The sequence below is a fragment of the Pocillopora damicornis genome, chromosome 5, assembly GCF_964200805.1.
Source record: "Pocillopora damicornis chromosome 5, jaPocDami1.2, whole genome shotgun sequence".
Taxonomy (NCBI): domain Eukaryota; kingdom Metazoa; phylum Cnidaria; class Anthozoa; order Scleractinia; family Pocilloporidae; genus Pocillopora; species Pocillopora damicornis.
In genome coordinates, this window is record NC_142674.1 from 789,100 (window position 1) to 806,708 (window position 17,609).

The window sequence follows — 17,609 nt, forward strand, 5'->3', positions numbered from 1 at the left end:
CTCGGGCGCATCGTTTCAAAGTGGGCAATGTTCAAAAGTTAAAATATTTAGAACAATTGCTTCATTGTGAACTTACTTTCGCTTAATTCAGCTCCCAAAAAATGTCAGCAAAATGGAAGGGTAACTTGTGTGATCCACATTTACGGGATCGAACCACATCGGTCAGGAGGAATCCACAATGGCCATATTTTGCACTGTACTCAATACAGCTTGACAAAAGTTCAGAAAAAAAAGGGTTGTCTTTTAAGTCTGAGTTAAAGTATTTTTCAAAGAGCCCCATCTTTAATTAGTCTCCCGTCATAAATTTGTAGAAATCAATGAGACCTTGTAAAATAGTAAGGGCCTTAACTCAACCCTCTCGGAAGGAGACGGTAAGATCTTGAAACGTTACTCGACAAAAAATTATGCAACTTCCAAGGATGTGTCAAACGCATTGCCAGATTAAGATTTAGTTTATTTTAATTCTTGTGGTGAGTACAAAACTATTGACACTTTGTACAAAATTATTTCATATCTTTAATAAGCCTTAGTCTACTTAGGTAATAGATGATAATCATTGCAAAGCCTTCCGTCTAAATTGTCGAAACTAGACGTGACAATGGACCTGGCAACAGAGTAATTTCAGCCTTTCTGGAGGCAAGGAGATATACGGAAGGTTAAAAGCCGAACATTGTTATTCATAGTTAAAAAGATACGCAGCAAAAAGTTTTGAATTTTCCTCTAACCACTTTCTTCCTTGCAAATGTGCTTTGTTTAAACGAGGTGCGCCTCGTTTCCCAGACTCCACGCGGGATTACGGGAAAAGAGGAACGGTACCTATCATGGCATTTCATTTGACGTCAACAAATGACGACGATTTTTGTCGATTCGCCCCCAGATATCCCACGGCCAACTACAAACGTAGGAAGTTGGGTACGAAGCCGGATAGCCTGTGTTACTTATAGATTGTCCCTAAGCTTCTCTCTTTTTCATCTCGCTTCTTCGTCCATACATCATGTCATCTATTTGGCGATTTATCTTTAGAAATAAGTTGATCAGAATCTTGTTCTGTTTCCCCCACAGGCTTTTCTTCATCTTCCTCACAGCCATCTTTTCCTTCTCCGAGCACTAAGACAGATAACAGCAAGTTTATTCCAACTACAGTCAACAAAAACATAATATCTCAAGGTAGGCCCTGAAGAATTTAAAAAGTAGAATCGAACCTTTTCTCAACGGCTGCCTCGGGTACAGGGCGAAGAAACCGGTCATCAATTACCCTCTCCCCCTACCCCGGCGATAAACAATGATTGGTTTCTATGCTGAAATGGATTAGCATCCAATCAATGACGAGAATTATTACTTTCGCCTCCAGCCAGTGAGCTGTTGTAACGAAAGCCGACCTTGTCCATAATTGATTAGGGAATACAATAACAAGTGCAAGGCTAGTTACCTCCGTTTCACTGCAAAGACCTGAGCTATAAGACTTCCTCACCTTCTCTCCTGGAGACATCGTGAGAGGCCGCCCCTTTTCCTAATATTAGTACAGCTAAATAAGCTCCAAATGCCGCGAAACACAGGATGCATCCCTCGGCTAAGAAGCTGATTGGACCAACGTAGTCAAAGACCTTGCCCACAATGAGTGGAATTATCATCTCACCTATGGCTGCGCTAACAACAAACATGCAGGTCACCGTACCTGAAAATCACAACAATTGAGAAAACAGAACTTAGTTGGGATAGGACATATTGCAAACATGTCCATAATCATTAGCTGTGGGCCGAAATTATTTCATACGAAGTTAGAATAACAGAGATAAATTGTAGTGGCGAGAAGGGAAAGACATGCAGTTAGAGGATGCAAAGGTGTCTCTCATTCCCACTTTCCCGTCCCCCCCCCCCACTCCCCCCTTGGCCCCCGCTTTGCCGCTTTGTGCCCGTATAACTAGTCCCCAGTTCTCGCGCACTTCTGTAAACCAATTAGTACGAGCGACGAACGAGATGATTATAGGGAAGCTAGCGAAATTCTCGGAGTTTCACAGTGACCTCAGGCGTTGCGTAAGTTGTTGACAGGGAACTAGACCAAGTTCATTAGTAATTAACAAACCTGTGACATTGAAATACTGCTCTGCTAATGCCACACTTGTTGGAAACACGTTACTCATAAAAAGACCAAATGTACTAGTTCCCATCCAAAGCGCAGACTCGCTTGCTCTGAAGACTAACATTAACAAACTTGAAACTAAACAGCCAATCTGAAAGAGAACCAAACTATGACTTCATATAGTCAGTCATTTCAAGTCATTTCGCCGTGCATCTGAGCGAAATCGCCCCTAAGTGTTTTAGTAGTTATGACGATCCTGAATAGCGTAGTTATCAAAAATATTTCAAAATGTATCGTTAAATTACTTCTTCAGAGAAAGAAAAGAGAGGATCATCTTCAGTTGAAATTTAACACTCGACCCAGTACCTCTCTGAGTTCAGTCTAGACATTTTTTTCTAAGGTCTTACATCTATCAAATGGTAGAATAAAGATAAAAGAGAACTTACCAAATCTACCAGAAGCATAACAGCTGGAGACAAAAACAAAGCTATAGGTATGGATACGAGACGACCTAATGCCAGGGATCCCTGAAAACAACATGAACATTTTAAATAATTGTCAGACTTGAAACTTGAAATATAGATTTTAAGATACGGCAGTTATCGGGACTTTCGAGAAATGGGTCCTAGGTCCCTGGCTAACAAACGGTCAGAACTCACCCAAAACACAGAAGTAAGAAAAGCACCCTGAGCTGACGTCATTCGTAATGAGCTCTTCACTGCGTAAGTATAAACATATCCCCCATAGGACCCCTGACAAAACAAAATTCAAGTATAATATGAGTATGACGATGTTACTTTTTCTTAATATATCTTTGATCAATTTCTTACTACTTCCTGAATGACCTTATATTTACTAAAACAATTGAAAAATGTTTCACCTGCATTCCATCGTAAAGAAAAACTAGAAATGAAGTCCAGAATGTAATGCACAGAACTTGTGTTTTGTTTGGATTATCACATAGACCCGGTTTCTTGAGAGTCTCTTTGTCGAGGTGAACTTTTGTTGTAACTCCTAAGAGGAATAAAAGATGGTTGTATTCGATTCTAACTTAGCAGTGCGGAAAGAGGGAAGGGTAAAAAACTGCAAACACCTCATTTTATAAAAAAATTTCAGTTAAGCGTCGAAAGTAACCCAGGGTTGCGTTTTTTTTGCCCCATTACCCTCCGTATTTGATTTAGAAAACTCCCTTCAACTAATATGTGAGCGCTCGTTGGTTGAGAGGGTGATCCTCATCGTTAAATTAATACCGAATAAAAGATTCATCGAATAGGTACAAATCGCACCGCTTGGAGCCAATCAGAACGCAAGGATCACATGTGTTTTCAAAAGAGATGCAATAAAGTTTTCTATATTCTAACAATGCAACGTGAATAACTGACCCTGTCAGACAACCGTGATCTGAGAAGCTGGACTCCTAAAGGAGGGAAGAGGGGAAGAGAGAGACGGGGAATGGGATAAAGAAATAGGGGACCCTCCCCTCCCGCAGACGGTAAATTATAACTGGTCCCTCAGATCCAAGATAAAAATCGGTAACGACTTGATCATACGCGTTTTTCCACGCTTCATGCAATTTACTTGTTCATTCTTTAAATTCATATTGGCCATTTGTGATGAAAACTTCTCTTTCTATGTTTGATCAGTCATTCTCAGACGCATAATTAAAGAACCGGTTTTCTACAGCACCTTGTATTTCTGCATCCGGGATATCCGAGCTTCTGCGCTCTTTTTCTGCCTTGGCCTCGACAGCTGTTTGTCTTAACTTATGCTCCGCCCACTTGTCCGCGATGACAATATATGCAAGACCTACTACCACTGGCAACTACAACGAAAGAAAAAAAAAAAGTTTTATTGTGCAAATTGTTATTAGATCCTATATCGTTCCTTCATGATTTTCGGTTGCACGTCAGCTCTTTTTTCTCTTTATTTCTTTGCCGATAAGCCAAAAGGTTCCGTTAAAACTGCGCGGACCTGAGGGCGATAGGCGAGTCTCTTCCCAGGCCTACTAAAACCTTCATCTACCTCATTTTTTCCTCATTTCGCTTGTCTGACCAAATTGGAAAGGATAAATATCATTTTAAGCAAATAAACTCACATGTGCTAAAGCTATAATCCAGTATGCTACTTGGACCTCGCTTTTGTATTCCTCAGATCCAGTGCTAAATGTGTCTCTCATATGGTTGGTAGGTCTGTGGGATAACTTATGATGACTGCGATGTCCCATCCCACCGTAGGGCAGCGGATTCCCCCTTTTGGCTGCCGGCAGCCCAAGATCTGGATGGGGACTTCCGCTGAGAAAGGGCTCTGCGATAAGTGGGCTCACAAACGCGCCAAAACCGTAGGAGAAGTACAGAGCCTGCGAAAATAAAGGAGTTGTACCAGTTTGAAATTTCCAAAAGTGTCCACCGTCCAACTTCTGAATTGAATGTAAACGAAGTTGCAGAGAGATGGAGTTAGGATGAAGCAAGAGGGCTCAAAGATGAAAGTAATCTTATCGAACAAACAAAATTCCCCGATAGAGGTTAAAGAACTTTTTGGTAGACGTGGATTTAACTGGCCGAGGATAAAGTTTTTGGCGCAATTATTTTGCTTTAATCTTAAATTTATTTAAAAGCGCTGCAATCACGATTACGGAACTTTCTTAAAAGCAAAAAAGGGGGAAAATTTATAGGGAAACTGTGGTGCTGCGTCAGATGATTTTTAAGATGATCTGTTTCATCAACTCAGTTGATATTGTAAACAGGCCATGGTAAAGAGTTTCTACAGCTAATGTTTTTAGCATAAGCCCTTCGTTACAGCAAATGGCGAAGGGTTGACACCTGAAACGTCAGCTTTAGACACTCTCTGCGGTGGCCAATTTACAATATTAAGTCAGTTGACAAAGCCAGGCGCTCTTGTCTCAGTTACAAACTTTGGTTACCAAAGACATCTTGTTTTATAAAAAAAAAGTGATGACTAGTGATAAACTGACTTCTGGTGTAGATACCTCAAAGTCAAGTACAACAAAGGAGGGTGAAAGATGATTCGACTCACCTGTAGATATGGAGAAACCTTTGGGGAAAATGAAATAAAAGAAAGGTTAAATTGTTTTTTTGCAGAATATAGAACAAGTATCGATATGTATAGATACACAGTATTGATATGGTTAAACATAAAAACTTGAAGTGACCAGAGGTATTGCTACTCGCCCATCCCCTGCATGGGATGTTAGTACATCACTGCTACCGTGCCCCCCTCCCCTACTTTGGTATTTTGTCTGATTTCCCCAACAGTTCGCCAGTACTCGTCTACATAATCTTGAATTGAAACAGGCATTGTTAGAGTGAGGCGTTTTGCTTAAGAACATAACACAATGACCCTGGCTGGGAATCGAACCAGATTCTTTGATCCAAACTCCGGAGCGCTAATCATAGTGACCTAAGCTGCACTACAAAAACGTTCAGGATTACAAAACAGCTCAAGTAATCTTCCTTCTTTACCTTTTTCCCATGAATTGCAATGAGCTGAACATTAGTAGCAGTGTCTAAGATTCCCACAGAAAAGCCCGCAGCTGCTGTTGATAGGATCAGAAGCCACAACGTCCGACATATGGGAATCACCGCTAAGAAGATCGCGTTCAGCAACAGAAAACACAAAAGGAGAAGGTTACGATTGAAGTCGTATCTGAGATGGAAAGAAATGAAATAACGTTAAATAAAATATTTGAAACCCGAAGGTCAACATTTGTTTATGGAATCGGTATTCACGGAAGGAGCTCGAGGCAGGGGGCAGTGTACACTGACAAGAGTTATCTCTTACATGGAAATGAAACACGTAAAGATTAAGAAATGGAACCTCCATTTGGGGGCGCATTGGGTACCAGAATAAGTGTCCCTTGAACAGAGGTTTCTTTAGAATGAAGACACTAGTCTATGGTAAAAAAGGAATGAAAAAGCCGACAAACGGGTTATACCTGTCAATAAGGGTACCTGCAACAATGGCGCCCACAAAGCGAAAAGTAGACTGCGTAAATAAAAGCCAACTTAAGGCGTCAATAATGTCAATATTTGTAAAAAACGATATCAAATAGTCTGTAAGCGTTGGTCCTGCCATTCCCACCGACATACCAAACATAAAAAACGTGCTGAAGTACAGAAAATGGGCACAAATAGATTTGCAGTGCGGAGAGAAGTATCTTCGTAAATCTTCCACTTGATCCGCGTAAGATTTGATCCTCATCCATATCACTGGAAAAATCACTTGCCGAAGCATATCTTTCTCTTGGGATCAACTCGGAAACCAGTGACTTAATTCTTTCACTGCAAAATTCCAACTTTATGGCTTCATGACTTGAGAGATATCGTTTTAAAAATAAGGTAAGCTCGATCCAGAGGTGTCTCGCAGCCTTAGTGTCTCGCGACTTAGTCGTGTTCTCCCGTTGTTAGAAATTGTTACTTTTTGCTGTGTTTTAAAGTTATTTTGGTGTTAAATGTGAGGCCTGTAGACACAACGATTTGTTTTCCTATACACCAAGTTGATCATCGAACTAAATGGGTGGCAGGTTAAATTGTCCTTCTTGACACTGTCGTCACCCTTTTCAGGAAGGAGAAAAAACCGGCTTTTTTGCCAAAGTTTCCTTTCGCGTCGTTTCTTTCCCCACTTGATAGCCGAAAGTTTCTTTCAAATTGCAAAGTCTATACCGCGATATGGTAAACAAATCCGTGTTTGTTTACAGATAAATCATCAGAAACAGTGAAACTATTAACTATTAAACCATGTTGGCCGAGGGGAGAGTTTCCTGTCGAGGGGGAGGGGGGGAAGGAAAGGGTTGTATAATAAGTGTTATATACAACTGGGGGCAAGGCAGGTTGCATTGCCTTATTATCATCTTGTGTCGCCCTCTCCCTATAAAGGGGGTCGCTTTTACCATGCAACCCCCCCTTTTTTTTCTTTCTTTCTGTTATTTTTTGACATGCACCTGTCGCAAGCAGGTAAACAGAACAACCCTTTTATGGATGATCTCCTTAAAGGCAGTCATATGAATCACTCTACAGCCTAAATATTACCACCAGAAATATGCATCTTCGCTGGGCTGATTTTTCTGAGCAGATGAAAAGTTTAAAGCCATTTAAGAAATGAGTAGTGTTCATAAGCCACAGTCACTTTTTGCATTCTAATGAAGTTGAAGTTATCATTTGATAGTTTGGCTGTTACTCTTGTGTCTGTGATCAAGTCAAGCGTGTTGACACGAAGTAATCGTGAATAATATGCATGAATAAACTTTGAACGCAGGGAACCCCACAACGCACAATAAAACTTAGATAATGCTTCTTGTTGTCAGCTTCCCTCTGCTTAGATTTTCACTCCAAGCAAGGCTGAAACATCGACAGAAGGAAAGGTTGACTCTTTTTTATACTTAAGGTAAAACAAATATTTGCCCAACGGGAATCGTTATGAAGCAAACGTGTAAATCCTATGTTGAATGGAGGCTTCAAGAGGTTTCGTTTGAAATTTCGAATATTTGAGAGGAACTGTACGGTTTTAAAATTGAGGTCAGTCAACTTGAACAAAATTTAAGAAGAGAACTAGATAGATTCGAATTCGATAACACCTGTTGAACCAACAAGCGAAACGTCACTTCTGTGTCTCAAAACTCTATATAACCAATTTTCTTAGCTATGGACCTCCTTCATCAGCGACCTTTCATAAGAACTGAGAGGTAGACAAAGTATCAAAATGATTGTTTAAGTGCAGAAGTCAACGATGTACGTGGTTGAAGCTGAATCAGATTGAAACATCAATCTTGTTATTGTTGCGTAACTGTAGTAGGCGGACACCCTGTTTTAAGACGACACTGGTGAGGGTTCCACGATCTATTTGTTTATAAGCCCTAAGTAGACAGGCTGTGGAAGTCAAAAAGACTTTAAAGTCGTTAAAGTCCTAGTTAGCTGCGATACCGGTTTTGAAAAACCTAACAGTTTGTAAATAACTCGCTCGTGAGTTACAAACTGTTCTGATGTTCTACCCACATCCCGCTTGGGTTATTACGCCAATGAGCCGATTGAAAGTGCGGCGGTCTATTGTTTAACAATTCTATACGATTTTATCATCAGAAAGTAAGCTTTTTGTGCGATCTGAGTTAACATTATTGCACTGCTCGCAATGCATCAGGGGACTCACATGGACGCGGTTGTAAGTAGGCGTGTATGCGATTTTTCAAGTGGTACAAGAATAGAAAAGTCAATACCAATTAGTGATAACTCGAGTAACCAAAACCTCGACAGTTATTAATTCAATTTGACGAAAATCTCCTAATGAGACTTCAACTTGTCTAAATCGCTCGAATAGATAAATCATAACAAACAGGTTGCAACACGAAAATAGCTTGCCATGACCGCGCCATATTGCAATCGACGATTTGACTGAATATTCACGGTTTAAAGTTTACAGAAAAATAAATGGGTTATAGGAAAAGAGATAAATTTTAAGAGCTATATAAAGGTATCTAGCACCTCAATAGGACTGACATTTTACAGCGTGTTACCTGTCCAACATGATCCCAGCTACACTTGCTCCGAGCAAAGCATAAGCCGCCTGCGTAAAAAACAACCAGCTCATCATGTCCAATCCATGATGAACCAAGTGTCCTAATTCGATCAAAGTTGGTCCTAGAATTGCCATTGTCGTCCCGAAGGAGAAAAAACAGCCACAGTACAACGCAGTTATAAACACACGGCGTGATAAATCAGCTCTGCTTTCGTTTGAGCGATTTCCATCGGTTTGTTTTTCATTCCTTGAGGCTCGTTCTTGAGCAATAGTCAAGCCAAGAAGATGAATAAAACTCATACCGTCTTTCCCTCGTCATGTGTGAAGACAATGGACGCCAACGTTTAAAAGCACAGCAACGGTCGTTTCATATTTGAAGCCAAACGTAAAGTTGTTTAGGACTTGAGAAACAGATAAAATTCTACAAAATAAACTTGCTTTCTCTTCATCAAAGGAAAAATTCTAAGCAGTTAAAACAAGAGCAAAAATCCGCTGCTTTTTCTCAAGAGAAAACTATTGCAGTATGTTCTAACCGCTTTCCCATGATGTTAGGAGAATATTTTTTTCAAATATGGCTGACTTTTGGCGGTCGGTGGCTGTTCTTAAATAATTCATAACGCTCCACTTGTTGCATGTACTTAAGGTACGTGTGTTTTTAAACAAAAAGTGGGAGGCGAGCAGGAGATTGAAAGACAAACATTTTTTTCTCTAAGATGAAGCAAATTCCTCAAAAATCGCTGATAAAATTTTTCTTAAAACTCCAATATCTTAGAGTTTAAAGGCAAATTAAACTTTTCAAAGAGCGCAGCAATTTTTTAAATTCGGGTGGCTGTTTTACTTTTAATCATTTTTTCTTTGTGAGCGAAGAAGGAAAAGTAGAAATTTAATTGGTTGGGTGATAAAAACAATTTTGACTTTAACATAAACAACAACCTGCTAATGACCTTGCTTAAATTCTGGAGGAGAATCTGCGACATCAGATTTTCTGATTTTCATGAACTTGCGTCCCCCGAATTTGAGATGTAATTGTTTTAAGCATAACTTTTTCTTTCTGATACAAAAAACCGGTAATTTAAAGTTTATCCCCTCAACAAAATGAGAGAAATGGTAAGTCTGACTGATCCTTATGTCTTAAAATTTGGCGTAAGAACTCTACGATAATAGAAGTTCCATTGCAAAATTTTCCTTGAAATAGTGAACACATTGCCACCACCAAGATTAAAACTAAACTTTAAAAAAAATCTCTTTGTTTAAAAAAAAAAACGATGCGTATGGTCAATCTTCATATTCACTAACAGGAAGTGTCACAAATAATAAAGTCACGAGTTACCAAGCGAGAACGCTATGTGTTGTGTTGCAACCAGAGAATAAACGGAAGTTGATTCCAACTAAACCGGAAGTACTCGTCCAATGCGGAAGTGATCCGCGCTAGGTGAGCGTGTTGTTTGTAAATGTAGAGAACAGAAAGGAAAACTTCAAAACGCTTTTATTGTTGATTCCATCAATCACCTCATAATTTTTGACACATATTTACAATTTATAATAGCTAACTAATCAGAGCACTGAACACGTTTTCCCCAAGCAACCATTTTGCAAGAAATGTCCCAAAGAAAATAAATTTCAAAATATTTCAGAAAACGGCATTCTCGAGGACAACACCGCTAAAAACTCACCCTGCTCCCAATAGGACTAAGGAGATGATAAGAAAAATTAGTTCTCCACTTTTTTCAATGGTTTGCACTTGACTGTTGATTGTTAAAGGATGAAGGAAAATCACTTTGTTATTAATTTCAGAAAAAAAGATGAAAATACAAAAAACACCCTGCTTCTCCTCACCAGGAATAATTGTGCCAGCCTTTTTGCTGACAAAAATTTCAAATTTCTTACTCACAATGTTTTTGCTATAAATTTTGTTGGAGTGCTTATGGAGAGAAGCCCTTTTGAACAAAATCATTGAAACTATCTTTTGTTTAACTGGATTAAATTATTCAGAAGGAGAAATATGAAAAACCCCCTGCTTATCCCCACCAGGAATAATTATATCAGCTTTTTTGTTGACAAACAATGAATAGATTGTTTTTGAGATACTTGTCATCTCAATATTTTTCTGAAAATTTGCCGTCAAATTTCGTACTCATACTGTTCTTGCTGTAAATTTTGTTGGAATGCTTTTGGAGAGAAGCCCTTTCGAACAAAATCATTGAAACCATCTTTAGTTTAACTGGACTAAGTAATTCAGAAGGAGAAATATAAAACAGAAGATATCTCATCCGGGCAGGTGCGATAGGTCAACTTTGAAGCTCCACAACTCTATGTGCTGTCTCGCCTCTCATTAGCTCGTCGTTCCCAGCCTCTTCATTTTCTTCGTCACACGTAACCAGCGGGGTGTATTCACAATCGTCACAGGCCTGGTTACAACGGCAAAGGCGATTGACTGCGACACGATAGAGATCATGCACTGGACAAAGGGAAAAGGTTAATGAGTTCTCTATTCAAGCGAATCTCCATCTACGAAATTACATTTTGAATATAATTTCCAGATCTTGCACGAACTTCAAACTATTCCAAATTATTACATCATATTATAACCTCTAAAAAATCGTTTACTGGAGTAGAGTAGGTCACAGTTTTCGCCTACCTGATTGGTTGATCTGAGCCTTAGCAGTCACGCGCAAAGTCAGAAAAACAAGAAGGGCGAAAGTACAAACCAAGAAGCCAATCACGAGGAAAGAGAGTGGTCCTTTCCGCGGGAACGCCTGGAACGGAAAAGACAGCCATCAGTGAGACTTTATTGGGGAACCGGGCTCCACAAAGATTTTTTGTTTAAGGTTAATGGTCAGTAAGCAATTTAAAGTCAGTTTTATAGTCCTCGGACACTTGCACTCGTTCAGAGTGTATGTGATATTTGCTAACGCTGTGTGCGTTTTTAACAATATACTTTAAGAACATCTAATACTCTCCCACCGACGCAGCACCACAGTTTCTTTAGAAACTTACCCCTTCATAAAAAAATCAAACTTTGTTCCCTACCCGAGGCAAACATTGAAAGTCTGTCTTTATTCGACGACCTACTCAAAATTATCTATCTTTCTAATAATTTTCGCACTGAAGACGCTTTCAACACTAATCCTAGCAGTATAAAAGACATTTGTCTAATATAAACTCAATGCACTGACCAAAGAGTTCTCTTTAGATGACAAAATCGGAATATTTTCAGCTGCAGTTTCAATCCTGTCACGGTACTCAGAGTTTTTCTCTGCCTACGCTGTTGACAAATTCTAAGCTTATAAGATATTAGGCTTATTTATATATTATCTAAACTTGTGTGTATCTGCTTTCAAGAGAAATTATGATCACCTTTCCGATGAGTAAAGGAAATACCATCTCTCCTGTTGCAGAACTAACAATTAGGATGCTAGTTATGGATCCTAAGAAAAAAAGATAACGTGAGTGTTGTTGTCAGCTGTAGCACCGGAGGAGGGAAGTTTTTTTTAAAAGAATTCCATCTTAGCTGTTTAGCAAATAGATTTTATGTTTTCGGGTGTCTGGTCAGTAATAGATAACAAATGACGTCAAAATTTGATGAGAAAAGAAAAAAGTGGTGACGTCATCTATGCGCCTATCCTCCGAAAGATCATAAGTAAGAACCAATCAAACTGCGTGTTTTGTTCAGCCTATCATATCATTCAGGACATTGGAGCAGTTACTATGGTGACAGCTGTTGTACCTGTGACGTCAATGTAGTGTTCAGCCATAGACAGAGTGGAAGGAAATACAGAACTCATAAACAAGCCAAACGCCCCGCTACCGATCCATAATGCTAAAGACACATCGTGCAGATACAACATGAAGGATATTGCCGTAAAGCATCCAAACTGAAAGGTGAATAATACTCAAATTAAAAGTTTTGCTTTGAATAGGAAATTCACTATAGAGAGGAAAATTGCTATTTATGGTGAGAGGAAGTAAAACAATTATTTTTCTTCAGATATTAGGTTCTTTGGTATTCTCTCCACTTACCAGATTAACAAAAAGCATTTTATCCGGTACTAGAAAAACAGAAACGACGATAGAAATAAATCTTCCAGCGGCAAAGGAACACTAAATGAAAAAATTATGATGAACTATAAGTATCAAATTAATAATATTAATAAGATAATTCTTCAATTTAACTTTTATAAATTTCTATGTCAATCGGTTGAAGGGGTTTAATGATCAAGATGTTTTAAGGACCTTATTGATCAATCATGTTTTAAAACTGTAAGGAAAAGTGTTAAAAATTAATCACTACAGAGATTTAAACTGTTAAGAAATTGAAAGGGAAAACGTTGGGATACTGAAATATATGACATGTTATTCGTGAGCTTTCTAATTGTTTATCTAATAACATTTATTTATACCGCGCAAATTCAACTATACAGTTTTCAAATTTGCCTTATTTTTATCTCTCAAATTATTATTTTATCTCTGATAAAATTCCTGCAACACTATTCAAATTATACTACTGAGCACCATATCAAAAGTCTGATTGCATACCCAGAATAACGAATTAAGGTACGCAGCGTGACTTGGAGTCATGTGCACCTCACTTTTGACTGCATACGTGTATAAATATCCACCATATGCGCCCTAAAATAGAGGTATACAAGGATAAGAATTTTTATAGGGAAAACAACTTGAACATTAGGTTAAAGAGCACTTTTCGATTGAGCTATGATAACAGCCAATCAAGTTATTTCTACCATAAATACGGTTTAATAATGAAGAATGAGTTGTTCATGATACCTGTAAGCCATCAAACAGGAATAACAACAGGCCAGCGAGGATAGTTACCAGCGGTATTTTGGCAGGAAGACTACAGAACGATAATCTAATAGAGGAGTCAGCGGTAGGTTTCAACACTTGTGGTAGATCTAAAAAAGATGAACAGACTGTACTGTGTTAAAAAGCTCTATTGCTCACCGCTGCGCTATTCACGCCTCACGGTATAATTGTTAGACCGGCTGTGTTGAAAAAATCGACGAAAAGTAGTATTTATCCTAACGTATTTCTGTGTGGTGACCTGAGAGCTTTATTGTTAGCCATATCATGCTGATAAGACCAAATAATGTGCTAGCAAAGATTCTCATGTTCACGCACCGTTTGGCAACACAATTCCTTAATCAAAACTGCTTCCACCCGAGTAGAATCGATGTGTTTTACCTTCACTTTCTGTTTCATCACTATTCCCAGGAGGCAAAGCGGCAAGAGTCACCACCCTCCCAGCAAAAATATCAGGTGACCAGCGCCTGAGGTATCGCTGCCTGTAGATGAGGTAAAACAAACCTGACTGCACGGGAATCTGAAAGAGAAAAGAATAACAAGTTTTAACGTGGGTTAAGTACATTACTTAAAATTTTTTGGATATGTGGGCTTAGAGTGAGTCAGACACAGACTAAGAGCCTCTTCATATGAATCCGGTCAACCGGGCGGGTCGGTTTCCGATATTTCGCCATGCCATTCTTTCCTTTGCAAATATTTAAAACTTTAACTCCCAAGATCTCTTTAGTAATTCTCCTTATCGTCCACCATATAGTTCTTGTGATGTTAGCTTAAAGAATTTAGTATTGGATCAACTAAAGATCCCCTTTGTGAGATAGTGACGTGGACCCATCATCCGTGATATGGTCTCATTTATAAAGACAGATTAACAGAAAGACAGATAGGCAGACAGAAAGACAGACTGAAAGACAGACAGACTGACTGACTGACGGACAGAAAGGTGGAAAGCCAGACAAACAGGCTAATTCAAAAGGACCATGCAATTGAACTGACCTGAAGAAGCGCTACCAGCCAGTAGGCGTATTGAACAAAAGACTTTGTGTGATAGTGGCGCGGACCCATCATCTGTGATATGGTCTCATTTAGAATTGTCAGGTTAACATCGATATCTGGAAAGCCATCAACGCTGTACTCTGACAATCTTTCCAGGGTCGAATTCTCCAGCGTCCAACCAAAGATGTTAGTCTTAAAATGTCCATCCGAGCATGCGCTCCGCAGAAATGGCTCTGCGATGACAGGGCTGACCAGTGCCCCCAGGCCGTAAAAGAAATGAAGAGACTGCAGACAAAAAATGTTGTAGAAATTGAGAAATTGTACTTGAAAGGAGTAGCTGTAGCTAATGGGTTTGACGGGAAGTTGTAGTGTGCAATCGGTCCCCACTTTGTCATAAAAATTTCCGGTAAGAATATACATCTAATTAAATTATAACTAAACTCCCTGTCATATTACGGAAGGTTCTACTTACTGCTATCTTTTTTTTTTGCTTACCTGCAATCTTGGCGCCACCTACAAATGATAAAAAAAGGTGTGAGTGAAATGTTAAAATTATGAATAAAAAGGCGTTGGTTTCTCCTTGGAAACTCTTTTTTTAATATTAAAAGAAAAGATTCACCCATAGTGTTTTCGTTAGTGGCATACCAACCTTTTTCCCGTGAATCTTGATGAGGACACTATTCGATACGGTATCAATCACTCCCATGTGGACCCCCAACAGGGCGAAAAACGCCAACATCACGCCAAACACGTGACACACTGGGATTACGGCAAGATAAATTGCTACAGACGTCACGCAATACAGCAGTATGATATTGCAGTCGTACCTGAAATTTTATAGAAACTTCAGATCAGTGCCGGTATCTGAGCAATTGCGCACTAACCCCTTACCTGACCCAATATACCGACAGCGATCCGATGCTTCGAGTCATATCTTAAATAAATGTCACTTTCGACGAGAATTTTTCAACGATGAAATCATGTTTTTTTGCTAATCAATTCTTTAAATAGACTGTTCTGTGTATTTATCAAATAAAATACTGTACCACAAAATTAAGCAATAAAATTTATGATAATTTGTTCTCAGGTGAATTAAGATTCTAGAAACGTATAACCGCTGAGCCGGAAATTAAGTCCATCGAAATTAAAAGCACAATTTTGTTATTTATGTTATTTTCTAATTTATACCAGGATTTACTAAAGCTGCAACGCTCACCTCATGCCCTGAGCGCAGTTTCGATCTCAATTTCCAGTTGATATGATACACAACATGCATTTCTGATCGTAAAAAACCAATATTGCCGATTGTAGCTAGTATTTCGAACTGAAAAGAGGGAAGTATGCTTTTAAACGTTTTTGAGACGCGTGGTAAGTGCAATTTTTTACTAGGGGACTTTTGAGCTATTTTTTGGACAGACCCCAGTAATATTCGCTGTCCAAAATGAAAACATGTTTCTCCCCCATTTATCCAAAATGATGTTGAACGTTTAAACATAATTCGATGTAAATATTTATGGCATTAAAGTGCTTAAGAAGTGATAAAATTGCCGCCGGAAGACAAAAAAATTAAGACTGTCTCATCTAGAAATGGAGAAAAATAATAATTTTATCATCTGCTCAAATTTTAGTATGTTGTGAAATCTTAGTAGTTTCTGAAAGTTTTTAAAAATAGTTCTATCAGTTCACTCAAAATGCTAACACACCGCTTAGTTTAAGGTGGATTTTTTTATATCAAGAAACTAACTATTTATTTTAAGATCATAACTCACTCATTTCTACCTTTTTCCTCACTGGTCCAAACATTGGCAAAGTAAATAAGATATTTTTCTCGAGAGAAAAATTCCATCTGCAATATATTATGACATTCATAACCTGTGAAGACTTATGGATTCATTGAATTAATTCTTATGACAAAAACTTTTAATCCCATGCGTTCAAGAATGGATGTTAAAATAGATTGTGTAAAAGAACTCTACGTACTGATTTGGTTATAAAAACAGTTTTGACCATTCCCAACTTTAAATCAGTTTCTGAAACTACTTGATTTTTGTTGACAGTTTGATTTAATTTACCATCAAATAAATCAAAGGTTTTATATACCTGTCGGCTAAGAAGCCTCCTATGCTTGAACCAAATAGAGCGCTTAAAGCTTGCGAAAAGAATACCCAGCTCATCACATTTAGCGGCCGGTTAGTAACACAGCCCAATTCGAGTAATGTCGGCCCAATAACAGCAGCAGCCATTCCAAAAGTCCAGAAGGAACCACAATAACATATTGTTGCTTTAACGCTTCGCAGAAATTCCTCTTCGTTCCTGTAATTCTTTAATCTCGAAGTTGGTGAGTTGTCCTCCGATCGCGAACCTTTCTCTCGCTTTATCGTTGTTTCAAAAATACTCGGCACTTCTCCCTTAAAGAAATTCTCCAACATACTGGTCGATGATTCTTTTGTGGTCTTACGCGGAGACGCCGGAGGACTTCAAGCACAGATCTTCAGTTCGCTAACAAGCGGAAAGCATAAAAAAACTGGGAAATCTGTTCACTCCATTTTGTCTCGATTAAATGGAAATATAAGCTTGTGACGTCATACGATTTGGATCGAAGAAAATCCGTTTAAGACAAACAAACCTTGTGAATGAAAAATTTTCTGAGATTAGCTTTGTCGCCTGTAGTTCACCCAAGTATATTCACTCTTTAAAACAAATCATTGTTTACCTTTCATTATTTTTGCTATTATAATGATTACATTGTTCGCCTGAATTTGACGAGACTAAGATTTTATTTCGAAATTATCGTTCGCGACAAGGTTCGGCCGATCAAAAATTCATGACGCCATGTTTTATTTATTTGTTGGATATGACTGATTCTTGCAAACCTTCTGAATACTTCTATATGTAGGTGATATAGTTTAATAGACAGAAAGTGTTTGAAACTTAGGAATGAAAAAGATCTTTTGCGAAGAACACTACTTGAAAATAACTTCGTTAAAATAAAAATCTTTGAATGATGAACAATTGCCACCAACTGGTTCATTTTAGTTTTAAACTTTTACTAAATTTATATACAGACGGTACTGTAAAAATCTTTTCATTTTCTAAAACATTTCCTGCACTTTTTTTCGTTTTTTCACATCAGAGTGGAAATACTTTAAAAGAAAACTTCATTTTTATGGATAATGAAAAAAAGAATTTC

The 17,609-nt window shown here is 38.4% G+C and overlaps 2 protein-coding genes across 3 annotated transcripts; both read right to left on the reverse strand.

Moving 5' to 3' along the window:
* Positions 1–433: 433 nt before the first annotated feature.
* LOC113677217 (solute carrier family 60 member 1) lies at positions 434–9,191 on the reverse strand. Of its 2 annotated transcripts, none has more exons than XM_027193984.2 (11): positions 8,604–9,191; positions 5,560–5,743; positions 5,114–5,131; positions 4,176–4,436; positions 3,767–3,902; positions 2,961–3,094; positions 2,740–2,832; positions 2,527–2,607; positions 2,084–2,231; positions 1,472–1,675; positions 434–1,107 (listed from the first exon to the last, which is right to left on the reverse strand). In XM_027193984.2, the coding sequence occupies exons 1-11, from the start codon at positions 8,903–8,905 to the stop codon at positions 998–1,000; spliced, it is 1,671 nt and encodes a 556-aa protein (XP_027049785.2). In that variant the 5' UTR covers positions 8,906–9,191; the 3' UTR covers positions 434–997. The 2 variants fall into 2 exon arrangements, with proteins under 2 accessions (XP_027049785.2, XP_027049786.2); XM_027193985.2 differs by lacking the exon at positions 8,604–9,191 and adding an exon at positions 6,033–6,607.
* Positions 9,192–10,073: 882 nt separating this feature from the next.
* LOC113677211 (solute carrier family 60 member 1) lies at positions 10,074–17,425 on the reverse strand. Its single transcript, XM_027193980.2, has 12 exons — positions 16,520–17,425; positions 15,069–15,246; positions 14,915–14,932; positions 14,420–14,704; positions 13,808–13,946; positions 13,391–13,518; positions 13,142–13,234; positions 12,626–12,706; positions 12,333–12,480; positions 11,963–12,033; positions 11,244–11,361; positions 10,074–11,063 (listed from the first exon to the last, which is right to left on the reverse strand). The coding sequence occupies exons 1-12, from the start codon at positions 16,846–16,848 to the stop codon at positions 10,894–10,896; spliced, it is 1,758 nt and encodes a 585-aa protein (XP_027049781.2). The 5' UTR covers positions 16,849–17,425; the 3' UTR covers positions 10,074–10,893.
* Positions 17,426–17,609: the final 184 nt, after the last annotated feature.

What these genes read in the sequence shown, in the direction of transcription:
- LOC113677217 (XM_027193984.2), bottom strand. Translation starts at nt 8,905, where the DNA reads ATGAGTTTTATTCATCTTCTTGGCTTGACTATTGCTCAAGAACGAGCC. An exon ending in GCAGTATTTCAATGTCACAG is followed by an intron (nt 1,676 to 2,083) that starts GTTTGTTAATTA and finishes TGTGATTTTCAG; the next exon opens with GTACGGTGACCTGCATGTTT. An exon ending in CGATGTCTCCAGGAGAGAAG is followed by an intron (nt 1,108 to 1,471) that starts GTGAGGAAGTCT and finishes TATCTGTCTTAG; the next exon opens with TGCTCGGAGAAGGAAAAGAT.
- LOC113677211 (XM_027193980.2), bottom strand. Translation starts at nt 16,848, where the DNA reads ATGTTGGAGAATTTCTTTAAGGGAGAAGTGCCGAGTATTTTTGAAACA. An exon ending in GGAGGCTTCTTAGCCGACAG is followed by an intron (nt 15,247 to 16,519) that starts GTATATAAAACC and finishes ATAAAATTTCAG; the next exon opens with GTACGACTGCAATATCATAC. An exon ending in GGCTGGTAGCGCTTCTTCAG is followed by an intron (nt 13,947 to 14,419) that starts GTCAGTTCAATT and finishes TTTCTCTTTCAG; the next exon opens with ATTCCCGTGCAGTCAGGTTT.